This window comes from Aptenodytes patagonicus, chromosome 6 (assembly GCF_965638725.1).
Source record: "Aptenodytes patagonicus chromosome 6, bAptPat1.pri.cur, whole genome shotgun sequence".
NCBI classification, from domain to species: domain Eukaryota; kingdom Metazoa; phylum Chordata; class Aves; order Sphenisciformes; family Spheniscidae; genus Aptenodytes; species Aptenodytes patagonicus.
The window spans coordinates 1,286,794-1,300,408 of record NC_134954.1 but is presented as its reverse complement, the minus strand read 5'-3'; the positions used below and the strand labels follow the sequence as shown (position 1 = coordinate 1,300,408).

General features: G+C 35.0%; 1 protein-coding gene across 3 annotated transcripts in view; it reads right to left on the bottom strand.

Annotated features, from left to right (window-relative positions):
- The window catches only part of CLSTN2 (calsyntenin 2), a 399,465-nt gene that overhangs the window by 241,262 nt on the left and 144,588 nt on the right, over positions 1-13,615 (bottom strand). For all 3 annotated transcript variants that reach the window (XM_076340846.1, XM_076340847.1, XM_076340845.1), the window contains exon 2: positions 3,681-3,803. Coding sequence is in view for 1 of the 3 variants with exons in the window: in XM_076340845.1 (XP_076196960.1) it covers positions 3,681-3,803 (123 nt within the window). In the remaining 2 variants the exon portion in view is untranslated. The remainder of the gene's footprint in view (positions 1-3,680; positions 3,804-13,615) is intronic.

The window sequence follows — 13,615 nt, the reverse complement described above, 5'->3', positions numbered from 1 at the left end:
AGCTTTTACGGTGAGTGGTACAAACAGCCCTTCCTGGCTCCTTTAAGCCAGGGCTGTACAGCAGACCTGTGCTTTCCTGCATGGAAAGAACAGTACAATCTCATTATCTGCTGGTATCTGCTACTAGTATTGCACGTCTTGCCATCATTATAATCCCAGAGACCACAGTGCTAGCCTATCTACAGATATCCCAGACCTCAACACTCACTTTGTTTTATAAAGCATAATGTAGACAATTTGGAGACAAAAACTCAGTGAGGTTTATAGTCTCCAACGCATGGCTCCAGCACACTCGTTTTCACATTACATACTTTCTGGCTTGACACTACTTCACCTCCTTTCTGAAGCTCTCCTTGCCTTGGCCATAAACATAAGGACTACCTACCCTTACTTCCACAAGTTAAGCATGGTTCCAAAAGGACTACACCCTCACTAGCAAGATATAGAAATAAATATGGAATAAATAGGTATAAATTAGTAAACAAAAGTATGAAATAAATGTGCATTTCACCTACCGTGACCTGCCACCCCTTTCAATGATAAAACCTGTAAATTTTCCTGAGCCTGTCACTGATGGAAGACAAGCACTTAAAAAGGAAGAAATTAAGAAAAGTAGAAAGATTAAACTGTCCACATAACATCTAGCTACGTAGCTGTACAGGCATTCCCTAAGAACATCAACCTGGTGGTTAACTTGAGAGTTTTCTTTCTGTTGTTAGTTCAATTTTGTTTCTATGGGACTTATGTCCATGTGAAAACTGAAAGGATATATAGCAGCTGGGTTGCAGGTTTTTGTTTGGTTTGGGGTTTGGTTTTTGCTTTGGTTTTTGGAGGGGTTCTTTTGTTGTTTGGTTTTGTGGGTTTTTTGAAGTCAAATACACACATATTATTGAAAAAAATGTCTACTTTTATAAGCTAACACTAATAGTGATGGAATAACCAACAATCTGCCAGTAAACTATTGCAGCGGCTGTAGTTCCAGAGGAAGAAACCACATACATTTAGTCTTAATAGAGCTTGTTCAAGGATATTTAAGTAGATATCTAAGCACAGGTCAGAAACTGCCCTGATACATCCTTGAATCTGGGCCTATTTAAAAAAAAAAAAAAAAAAGAATCATGGAAAAAATCTTTCAAAATACTATAAATTTTAATTTTTTTTTCTACAATAGTTGGACGAAACACTGACAATATTAATAGGGTGATGAGAATGGAACTGTTGGAGCTCACACTACAATACTGTTAAATGTACAGCTACTGAATATTGTTAATGTTGTAGCTGTATCTATTTCCAGTTTTCTCCTATTAAATACATTACACAAATTGAATTTTCTATAAAGACCTATAATAAAATTAATGGTATTATGAAGCCAAATAAAATTACATTATATTAAAGCAGAAATTTAAAACAGAAATAAGAAGTTACTCCAACAATTTTAAAAGGCAAGAGTCTTAAAAAAAAAGCAGCACATAGAGGTTTTTCCAAACAGGTAGGGAATCCAGGCCCTTCAAGGGAATTAAGGGTTCAATCAGTATTGTAATATTACATCTGGATTGCAGATCATGAGGCCAAATGTACAATATTACCTGGAAATGAACTATTAATGTCAGCGAATACACACCAAGTATTTTCCCTCCTAGGCCCAATAATACTTCTTAAAATATAAATAATTGAAATAAATAAATGAAACTAAAACTACTGTCTAATGTAACTTTTATCACAAAAGCCAGTCTGTCTGTGCAAGTTCAGTATTTCAAAGGATGACTTTCTACAAGAAGAGTAAATCACTAATTGATTAAAAGTATGTCAATTGTCCCAATGTAAAAACCAAAGAAAATAATCAGGCTAGCAAATCCCCAGTCAGCAAAGAGTTCGTAAAAGTATCAGTGGAAACAGCACATGTGATTAACATCCCTGTAAGGATCCCAAGGGAATGCAAGTAAAGGCAGCAAATATGTGTTGGAACATTCATAGTCATAGAAAAATCCCCCCAAAATGAAAAGGGCATCTTTCCACTAGGAAACAATCTTCATTCCTAAATAACTGTACCTGAAGATTTCACAGATAGGTTTAGTTTAGCAAGGGTTTCATCTAAGTTTACATTACTGTTTTCCACAAACATTTGGAAGAATGGATTGCACATGTATATGAAAGTTACCATTATAAGAAAAAAGTGTACTCAAACATGTTACGGATAACTGTTTATCATTCAAAGTCTCATTCCACACTTTTTGTTTGTTTTAACATATAGTTACTTCTTGATGAACGCATTAAAAAAAAAAATAATTTGGAAACACGTACTTTTTCCTTTGCTTCAAAAACTCGTAACTGAGTTAAGGACACCTTACCCTGAGCATTTTTCTATGAAGTGCACCTGCTCTGATTATAATTAGTACCTCCCAGTTAGAGGCTGTCTACTTATCTCTGAATGGACATTGATTATGCCTCCATTAGCAAGTAACTCGGTGCCATAGGAACTGATAAGCAGACCAACTGTTTCATGCTGAGGTTGCGGTATCCATACGTATATGCTCTTTGAGTCTTTTACCTCTGAGTAAATTTAGCTGAGTCCCCTCCACTGAACATCCCCAGTGCACACGTGGTTGAGGAAGAAAATTGTCCTGTGCAACCAAGAACCACAGGGCACCATGAGTGACAAACCAATCTCGATATTAAACTGGGGTTCAATATATAAAGAAAACATTTGTGAATCCCTGTTTTGAGGGTATGAGTTTATGCCAGTATATGCTTTTGGGGAAAATGGCTAATAACAATTCTTACATAATGCTATAAAATGCTGTTTGGGCCAAGTACTTTGTCTTACTGCTTAGTGAACATGACTGTATTCCATAAGAACAAGGATATTCATCTTCACTAGTTCCTTTCCTTATAAAAGATTCTTAAGCAATATAATCTTTTTAATAACTGCATCTCTTTAGGATCTTCAGAACAGCTATCAAGCCTTAATATTCTCCCTTTTCTTCAAAAAATATTTTTAATGAAACAGGAAATTTAAGAGAAAACTTGCTTGACATGCAAAAGTACTATTTTCTGCTTGAGGAACTCATAATATGACAGAATAAGTGTCAGGAAGAATAGACTTAATACAAGTAAAAACTTCTATATGACATACATCTATCATACAGCAATCTGAGCAAAAATCTTCAAAACCTCCATTAAATTTTCTGTCCAAGTCTTGACAGTTATAAAGTACCAACACAGTAACATAAGATTTGAGCAACTTTAAATATTTGTCACATAGTTTGTCCATAGCCAGGGAGTGGAATAGGAAGAGAGAAAGCAGGGGCTGTTATTACTAAACAAAATTAATTATGTATTATTACTTTAGGCAATTGTAATGGTTCATTTCTATAAAAGCAAATTCAAATTTAATTATATAATTCTTGTGTTTTCATTAAAAAATATGTTGATAGTGGAAGCCTGCTGTATTATGCTGTTTGTAATCACTTCTGCTTCACAACAAACAAGCAGGCACATTCATTGTAAAAGACACCTCATTTCAAGGCCTACGGGCCAATGGTCAAGTCCTGAGTACTCAGACACAGCCTCTAAACATCAGATTACATTATCTCTGCACCACAAATTCCTTCCTTACAAATGCTAATAACTTCATAATGCAATCCATAAGCTCAAATGCTGCTGTTTATGTACACTCCTACCTGCAAAGGGAACAGGTGCATCTTTATCCAAAGCAACAAGGGGAGGATCCAAAATTACAGTGTCATTGTTTTCAGTTATGATTCCGTGGTACGATGTCTCAATCCAGGGCTTGTGTTTGTTCACTAGAAAAGAAATAGTATGCCTAATTAATTTGATTGGTGTTTTACATCCATTTAGCTCATTTTATCTATAAGAGAAATTATTTAACGTACGTCCAAAATTATATGCATATTGTACCGCAATTCATTGATGAGAAAACCAACACTTTACAGACATCCCTCCAATTAGGACACCAAAATAAAAAGCCAGTTTTCAAAGTATTTGTAATGTGTTCCCAATTGTCAGACATAATTAGGGTCAGACGCTTTTGAAGGAATTGCTTTCAGTTGCTAACTCTGATGCAAGAGAAGGGACGTCCAGAGAAACACAACTCTTGTCAAGACACAAAGGCAAGCAGAAGGGCAGGTGAGAACATTGGACTCTTGGTCGACTTCTCATTTTATATTTTTGGAAAAAATCTAAAATTACTTTTGTGTTCTGTACATTGTAGACAAAAAATAAACTTCTACATTTTAATCACTCTGATAAAAGCCGCCACCTCTTTTCCGTTTAACCAGCTTTAGTTACGCTTAAATGGGATCTGAAGTTTTTCTGAAAAATCTGTCCTTCAAATACATCTGTTGAACATTAGGATATCTGGTCTTGAAGTACATAGGAAGATCACACAAAAAGACGCTTTTAAAGTAGGGGACGCACCACGTATCATCAGATTGTCTTACTCCTGAACCCTTTCGTTGTGCATCCCTCTTCTCACCAACCATCTCCTATTTGTTGGACAGTATGAAGATGCATCTTCCCCTTCCTTTTTATTTTGTAAGAGGCTTAGGTTTACTATGCTTATAAATAGCATTTTCTTCCCACAGCCACAATCTGAATGTTATGTTTTTGGAACTCCTACATAAGTAATACAATGGTGCTAGCCTAAACAAATTGCAATTTGAAGAATGTACTACCCCAGGCACGAGGGAACACTGCATTAAGGAATATCTACCATGTTTTCACCAAGTCCAGATGCAAGGTAATTTTTGTACATATTTTTTAGTTGTGTGCACCAGATGCTGAGGAAAACATCTGGTGAGGTAAAAGAAATCACCTCAAAGACAGAGGGTTGACACTTAATGCAAAACCAAATTGAACTAGATGGGATTATTTAAAATAACCCCACTATAAAAACAAGCAAACAAAATACACACACACACAACCCTAAACGCTTTCCTGCCTTGTCTTCTGTACAACCCCCAGACAACAAGGAGTTTCAAGTTTCTCCCACATACTTTCTTCTATGTGAAGAAAGTAGCAATAAACACCAAGACAATAGAGAGGGTTCTGGCCACAGTAGAAGAGCTGGGCAATTAACAAATCATTTTGTTCACTGGCTATTTGGAAAAAGCAAACAAATATTATTTATGGCAAACAAGTTCATTATTTTTCCTTCTTGTTTCTTTGTTTAATCATTAGGAAATTGTGGAAGAATGAGCTGAGGTCCTTTTAAAGCTGAATTATTTTATATTCTAACCACTAATATGAGAACTTTGAGTTCATTTATACGTTGCAATATATATTCTTTCAGAAGAAAGCATACTCATCTTCACAGTGGTTTTGCCCATTTTTGCAACAACTGAGCAATGGGAAGATTAAACCGGGGATGTGTCAGGGAAAGGTGAAATAGAAAATAGGGAACTCAAATATCTTCATCTTGTAATGACTGTACAGCCAGAGGAGAGATTGGCAAGTTTATGTAATAGGATGAAAGCCAAAAGTCAATATTGAAATATGAGAAGTGATGGATGCAATTTCAGAGCTTTGTATGGCATTTGGGATTCCAGTTTGCAGGGCAGTTGAAGTATTCTGTACCTGTTATTTGAATATGTGAATAGCCTGAACATCCAGACACATAAATATGCTCCACTGGTACTCTGATATGACTCAAAGGCTTTGACTGACACATGCTGTACAGAACAAAAGGCGATCTCTTGATTGAAGGCTGATACAAGTTAACAATAATGAACTGGTAAATAGGAATTTGCATGAAAAGGGAACTCCTTATGCAACTAAAAATTAAAGTACCAAATTCAGCTTTTCCTTCCTCCTGGTTCTGTTAATTGTCTGAGCCCTCACACACACACAAAAAAAACCAACCAAAACAAAAAAACTTTTCTTCCTACTATAAATTCTACAGACTAGTTTTGATGACACTTTTGCTTAAGAAACAGTCTCAGTATACAGTGACTGCAGTTCTGCTAGCCTTATCTTTTTTCCATTAGTGTCCCATGAGCAATAACAACAGTCAAATGAGTGACAGCAACATAATTCCTTAAGTTACATTGGGGTGGGAAGAGAAGAAAGTACATTAAGATCAAGTTCTACAATTTAGCCCTAGACCTTAGAGACTGGTATTAGGAAGAAGAAAGGAAGAATAGAACAAAAGCAAAATACAATAAAAGGTCGAATTATTTGCAAGTTCTTATGAGGTGCATCTCCAAAGGAAAAATTACAACTATACAAGCTTTGTGTAACCTGTGGTGTGGAAATTTTCAAAATAATGGAAATCATCCACACTCTTTGGGAGTGCAAAATAATTCTTTTGCATCGGAAGATCTATATATTCGAAATATTTTCACGTCATTAAAATTATTCATCCTTTTACACTGTTTTGGATACTTGTTTTAAAATAAGAAATCTATAATAGTGAGATTAGTAGCTGGTGTTCTGGTTGGGGGGGGGTTGGTTATATTTTCTCTACTAAAGGTTGCTAAAATGTTAACATAGAAACTCTTACTAAATGCATACACCACTATACAGGCTTTCATAAGATACTAGATTCTAAAAAAAGCACCTTCAAATATAACAAGATTAATAAATACTTTACATTTCTTCCTCCAAGACAAAAGGGCAGCTACAAAATGTTAGACTGGTTCAAATCAGTATTTATCCACAGGTCAGCACACCTCTCATAAGCCTCTGATATCTTCCTATACCTATGCAGTATCTTTAAAACAAATAGAATTTTAAAAATTAATTCAAAAGTGTTTTGTCCTGCCTCATTCTAGCTACAGATTCAAATTTCAAGATATTTGAGAAGTACCTATTTTTAAATACAAATTACATATTCTTCTACTTGTGCCCTCTTTAAGAACATGATTTTTTTCCTCCCTTATCTACTCTCTACTTTTATAATATTAATGTATTGAAGTAAAAACATCACCTGCAACTCAGCTAACTCCTCTGCCTTAGTGCAGTACCTGCACCTCAAAACATGACTTCCTGTAACTTAAGCAATATTTCCTTTTACCCTCCATTTTTCTAGCCCTGACCTTCAAATTATTATTTTTATTACTGTAGAAAAATAAATTTAATATGTTTGAGGTAGACTAACATTCAGATCCTGGCTGTATTCATGTTTAGGGGAATAATTTGTGTTTTAGACAACATATATAGAATATTGGCAGAAAATTCCAGAAATCCCATGAGCAGAGTAGATTTTTTAAGAGCTTTACCTTTTTGACAGATATCCAAAGCCATTTCTGAAAATAAATCTTTTTTTTTTTTTTTACTATAATTGGTTAGAACCTAAAGATCTTAATGTAAATATATACAGTTATGCTTTTCCTTTCAATCTACATTTAGTTTAAAATGCCCCCAAAACAATGTTAAAGTTGCATTCTTTTCTCAGTTACATCAAAAACAGTCGAATGTTAGGTCAGGTTTCCAAAGACACAGTAACGCCACACTGCATTTATTTAAACACCAGAAGAAAAAAGTTTTGCCATGCTGTCTACTTTAGGCTATATGAAACTGCATGTTTAAATAGGGGAAAAAAAAAAAATTCACATTATTTAAGAAATTATGTAATTCCCATTATATAAGGTGGTTTTTAGAATCTCTTGAAGATTAACGTACATTTTCGGAACTTTTATCAACTTTAAAAGAAGGTGGGAACTTTTTATTTTATCTTTAAAATGAAGAGGCACGAATGGCTAAAAAATCTTAATGCTTCTCAGCAGTACTTACAATTAACAACATTCTATAAAAGAAAATGATAGGCAAACTGCATTTTTTGATTTGCATTTGCTAAAGATGATGGAAGAAATCTATATACAGATTTGTACGTGAAGTTTCAGGAACTGTGAGAGCAGAGTACTATACAGCAAGCTAAACCCAAAAAAGGGAACAAGCTGGATACTCAGCAGGTAAGAGATATACAGAAAATTCGTTTCCCTCTTAAGGTGTATTAAGTTGTAGCACACTTATATTAACTCTAAAACTGGGGGGAAAAAAAGAAAAATGTATGTTTTTGTCTTTTTTAAAAAAGATCTTCTCTGAAAGCATTTATCATTTACCTTTTCCTTGCATTTGTCTAGCTGCGTAAAAACTGAAATCAGTATGATGCTTTCATGAATTCAAACATAATTAGTTAAGATGTACAGATGAAATATACCTATGCTGTGGGTTGTTTTTTTTTTAAACTTGCCTCCCTTCCTGTAATTTATTAGTCATTCATATAAAAGCATAATGCAAATAATTTGTAGCATCTAAGATAAGGCAATTAATCTTTTTCCTTTATTACAGTTAGAGGTCAATTCATTAAAATTTGTATGCACCATTTACGCTGCATTTTCATAGTCTGTCCCACCAAAGCCTGTGATTACAAGCCTTTGGATGTAATTAAACCATCTTGCTAGAAAACTGCCACTCTGCATTCCATCTGCAAATGCACTTGGCACGTAAAACAATGAAGTAGAAAAAGGCAAAAGAAAACCAAACTCATTCTGTAGAGCCTGCAGGAAATCTCAGGCCCCCAGGAATGTTGTCTTGAAAGTCAGTTCAAGGACAAGCCCCAAAATTTAGCTAAATGAATACAGAGAAAGGCCAGAAGATGTTTAGAACCCCAAAATTATGCCAAACTCCTGCATTCTACTTTGGTGCCTTTTCCCCATCCTCTGCACAGTGCCCTGGGCTTTACTCCTTCCAGATGGCACGCTCAAAAACCCACCCTGCTACTTGCCACCTGATACACAGTAAGAAAAACAACCAACCCCTCACGCCAAACTCCTCTACAAACTACAATTGCATCTGAGCACGTTACACCTGCACCGAATGGCCCACGGGAAGCTCTGCAGCAGAAACAGAGAGCAAAACCACAGACAAGACATTGATACATCAGCAGTAGGAAAAGAAAATACCAACCACCTCCCTCGCAAGCTCTTTGGCAACCTATGAAAAAGCCCTTTACTATGAGTATGGCTATAGGTACACAAAACTGCGTCTGTAATGTCTACAACATTAAAAGGCGACTGCCTGCTTTATCAGACTGCAAGACATGCACAGGGCTTTCTGAAGGCAATCATACTCTCCGTAAATTAAAACTTCCAAGTCTTAATGCCTGTGAACACAGCTGCAATTTGTCAGTGCAGAAGTATTATTATAACTGGACCACAATATAGACAAAATGTACGAGGACATCATCTTATGAGAAAAGACAACATCTTTTCTATAACCCAAGAGAGACACTTGTTTGGGGTGAGGGGAGTGGGTGGAAAGCAGCATGTGTACAAGGCATACAGTACAACAGTATTTCCAAAATTCAGATGGTTTCTGACTTAAAATACTTAGACAATGTCACTGATCCAAAAATAACACATTATAAAAGAACTATGAAAGGAAAAAAAAGTGAGTATTAGAAGCTTTAACTACTGACACTAGGGCAGAGTCAATATTGTCTAGCTGATTTAACTGCTGATTTCTAAACTTTAGGAAGTTAAAACTTGAGGTAGCAAATTATAAGGGTTAAGAATTGCCTTATGAATGCAAATGTTTTCTTTCTTTTCCAAAATAGCATAATGGATCTATTTTTCATTTCAATGTACTGATAATAAGTTTTCTCATCTCTATCTCTAGCTTAAAGATGTTGCTGATTCCAGTAAAATTGGCAGAAAATTTAGGCTTTCTTACCACTTAGTTCAGCTCTAAGTCCTTTCATCTGCTAACTTCAATGATCTTCAGCTCAGCCTGTTGGAATCCTGTCTTTCTAAGAGTCAAGATACAACCAGAGATGCAAACCTGGATTTCCTGCATTGCCTGCTCCAGAATGGGCCGGGGCTAGAAACCGAGGATACGAAAGAAATCTAAAAATCTCATGAAGTAGAAGCTAAGAACAAAGAGTTCAGAAGATAGGCAGATTTGGGGGCTTAGGTCACTAAAGAAATGAGGATTAGGAGTTTGGTAAAGAATTTAAGTCTTCCTCTGGAAGGCAGAGAAAACAAGGACATGGACAAATGCATTTTGAAGGAAGAAAAACTAATCTAGAAGTGGAAACTGAATAAGGCTGGGAAATAGGAGAAGTAAACAAATGTTGGCATTTTACAGGATTAAATCTTTCTCAGCATTAGGAAAAAAACCATTGAGTGGCTATATCAGCAGAAAAGAGAATCTTATGTTTCTCTACATACAAAAGAAACTGAAAACTTTCCTGAAACTTTCACATATGAAACACATTTTATACATTTTGTCAAAGACAAATTGTAAAGAAGAAATTTATTCTTCCGTCTCACACGCTTAGTTCTCCATGTGATGTCATTGCCTGAATTACTGAAACACCAGTAGTTATGTTCCGAGTTTACTTTTAGATAGGTAACTTTAAATCATAATGCTTTAAGTGCTTTTACACAAAATACTAATGTGAAATTCCTGCTCCAATTAAGGCAATGTGAGTTTTGACACTAGGTTCAGTTAAAGCAGAAATTATATGATTTATGATACGTGATCATGAGATGTGAACTCTTTGGAGAACATTTTAACTAAAGAATACCTTATAAGCAGTGCATCTCAGCAACGTTAAATTACTCAGTGGAGATCCTACAGATAAGTTGGCATTGGTTTGATCATACTGCACAACAAAAACCTATTTTGCAGGAAACAAACTGCACAAGAAAGTCTTCTGCCATGAGCAGGTTTTCTGGCCCCAAGAGAAGGCCTTTCAATAATGACAATTCCCATTAGCAAAATTTGTTCTTACATTAAAAAAAGGGAAAAATTTGAGGTGAAGGACTCCTTTGTTAGTAGCTCATTCTTATTACAAGCTTATTTGACCAAAAGCATCAAGTGCCTTGTCTAATGGACTTGATAATATTAGGCAGTTGGCTATTTCTAACATACTCTGTATTTATTCTGGCATGCTTAGAAGTTTATGTAGCTATAAATATGCTTGATTCTCGTGCAATTTTTTTTTTTTTTCCCCCGGAGTGGAGGAGACATACTATTTTTAACACTGACCAAATCAATATTAAACACTTAATAGGAACTTACTAAATGCTTTGGTCAACCCAAACCTGTACTGTTCAGGAAAAACAGTCTAGCTACAAATTGCATAAAACTCCACTCACAATATTGATATGTAAAACTTTTAGCAGCATTTTTACTTTTGACCCTTATTTCTGAAAAGCACATTTTGAATTTACATATGCATATAATAAACCTTTACACTATGCCTCATTGTCATCTTTTAGGTAATAGACCACATAGTTGTGCTTTATGCCTTAAACCGTCTCTAAGCTTACAAGTTATTTTTATTAATACAAAAGAGATTTCATCTCCTTGATTAAGATGTCCAGTCCTTATAAATTTATCTATTGTTATTTGTCATAACAAATAGACTACAGAGAATGCAAAACTGAATTCTGAACTACCACAGTCTATATGCCTCAATGTTCAGACCAGGAAGTTGCCTGTGTACCATATATAAAGGAACAAAATTGGAATTAGATGATGAGTCTGTCCCACAACTAGCCATGGGAACTTCAATAGCCCACATCTGATTAAGTCCTCATGCATGAAAGTCTATACAGTTGAAAATCTTGGGGAAAGTATCTAATAGCATAAAAATGTTTTCATTCATGGCATAAGGACAGAAAAAGGTCATAAACAAACGAGGTTGTGTTTTCCTATGTATTTAGTTGTACTCAAAAAACATTTCATTTATCTTGCTTACCCATGCTGACCTTTAATTCAACACAAATTTCTTACGAGCAGCCTCATTCTCATTTAAAAACTACATAAAAGCTTGAGATTCACAACATTTAACCCCTCTACCATTTCATTTAACTTTCTTCGTATTTAATAACTCCATGTTCACTATATGAAGCTGCCCCATTCTTACATGCTTTATCTTTTTTTGTTTGGACTGAAAGCTTATGGATTTATTTTTCCATTATGAGAGTTTACAGCACGCATTTTAAATAAACCTGACTCTAGTCCTTATTCCTTAAATAAACAATAAAGGAGTGTCCTCTGAAGAGTTTTGTCAGATGATACTATCTGAACAGGGATTCCAGCACAGTAGTTTCATGGACTGGATATCAATGTCTTGTAAATAATACGGATATTTAAAGCAATGCTGAGGAATGTACAGATCACTAGTAAACATTTTTATCTAGACAGTGTGCTGCCACAGGAAACAAACAAAAAATTCAATGATTTTGCAGAAAAGCAAGAGTAATTCCCTAATAGCACCAAAGATAGACCTTATTGAGGAGTTACAGATCTGCAGATCTGTTTAACTAAAGAACAAATTTGCACATATAATGCCTCTCTGATTGCCTGAAATATTAAAACCAGGGAATTCCAACTGTTGGCATTTCTTCCTATGAATGGCCTCAATTATGACATCTCTAAAACAAACATTGTAACTATTATAGAACACTAGACATTTTAACATTTGCTGAGCAGATTTTCAAAGGTACTAGTTTTTCAGCACTTTATCATTCAGATTAGCAACAGTTTTTCTTTGTAAATAGTAACTTAAGTTGAACTTTTAAAAATGAAAATAAAAGTAACTTAGTTTTTATGCAATTATGTCTCAAGAACTTCAGCAATACTCTGCAGCTGAGAATGGTATATTGAAAAATTCAAAGTTAAAACCACTATTAGATTATGAGGCTAAAATAAAGGAAAAAAATCTCAAGAAATTGTAACCTTTATAAAATTTTGTGCCACACTATTTTGATAGCACAGACTCTCGAGTGTTATCACAAATTTAATCTCACTGAAATCCCATGCTCCTACACATAAGCCTACACATTTGGAAATCTTGGGAAATGAGCTAAATCCTAATGCCATGGATTTTAAAGGAGTATTTTATTTTTTTAAAATAGAAGAAGGTATTGATGTTCATCTTTCCATTATTTGTTCCAAATTACAGATTTCCATACAGCAGGGGCTGAAGGATATTCCACTAGAGACAACCTGATTATGTAAAGAACAGGTATTGTTTCAAATTACCTGTCCTTTACTTCATACAGAGAGATGGGGCCCCAGGCTATCTTGAAAGAGGCTAGTGATCTTTTTTCTTTATTATGGCCACCACTCTTTCCAAATTAGCCTTGCTGTTTTTGAAATAGTGATTGCATTATCGAAAAGAGATGTTTTCATCAGAAACCAAGAAACTCAAATGCTTTAAGAGGGGAAAAATAGGAAGAGTGCAAGAAACAGAGACACTGATAAATTCTAGACACGTTTATGTGAGCAAAGGCTTGTGAAGCTGAAAGGTTAAGGGAAATATGTGACCATGCACAAAAACATAGAGGCTGGGAGCATAAGAAAACTTTACAGTACGTATCCTCTGGATGTCTTTTACCATTTTAGGGTTATGGTTAAACCACAAATGGACTACACATGTCAGAATCACTGTTATACTGCAAGATGTCCACATGTAAGATGGAACACATCTGTTATATACAAATTACAGAGTTTCATGTTAGGACATCCTGTCTAATAGTCATGTACCAAAATCCACAATTAAACAATTAAGTGTAAAAATAACTATCAATAGCGTAGGTAGAAGTGCACTACAGAGAAACACAGAGTAAAGTCCATTTGC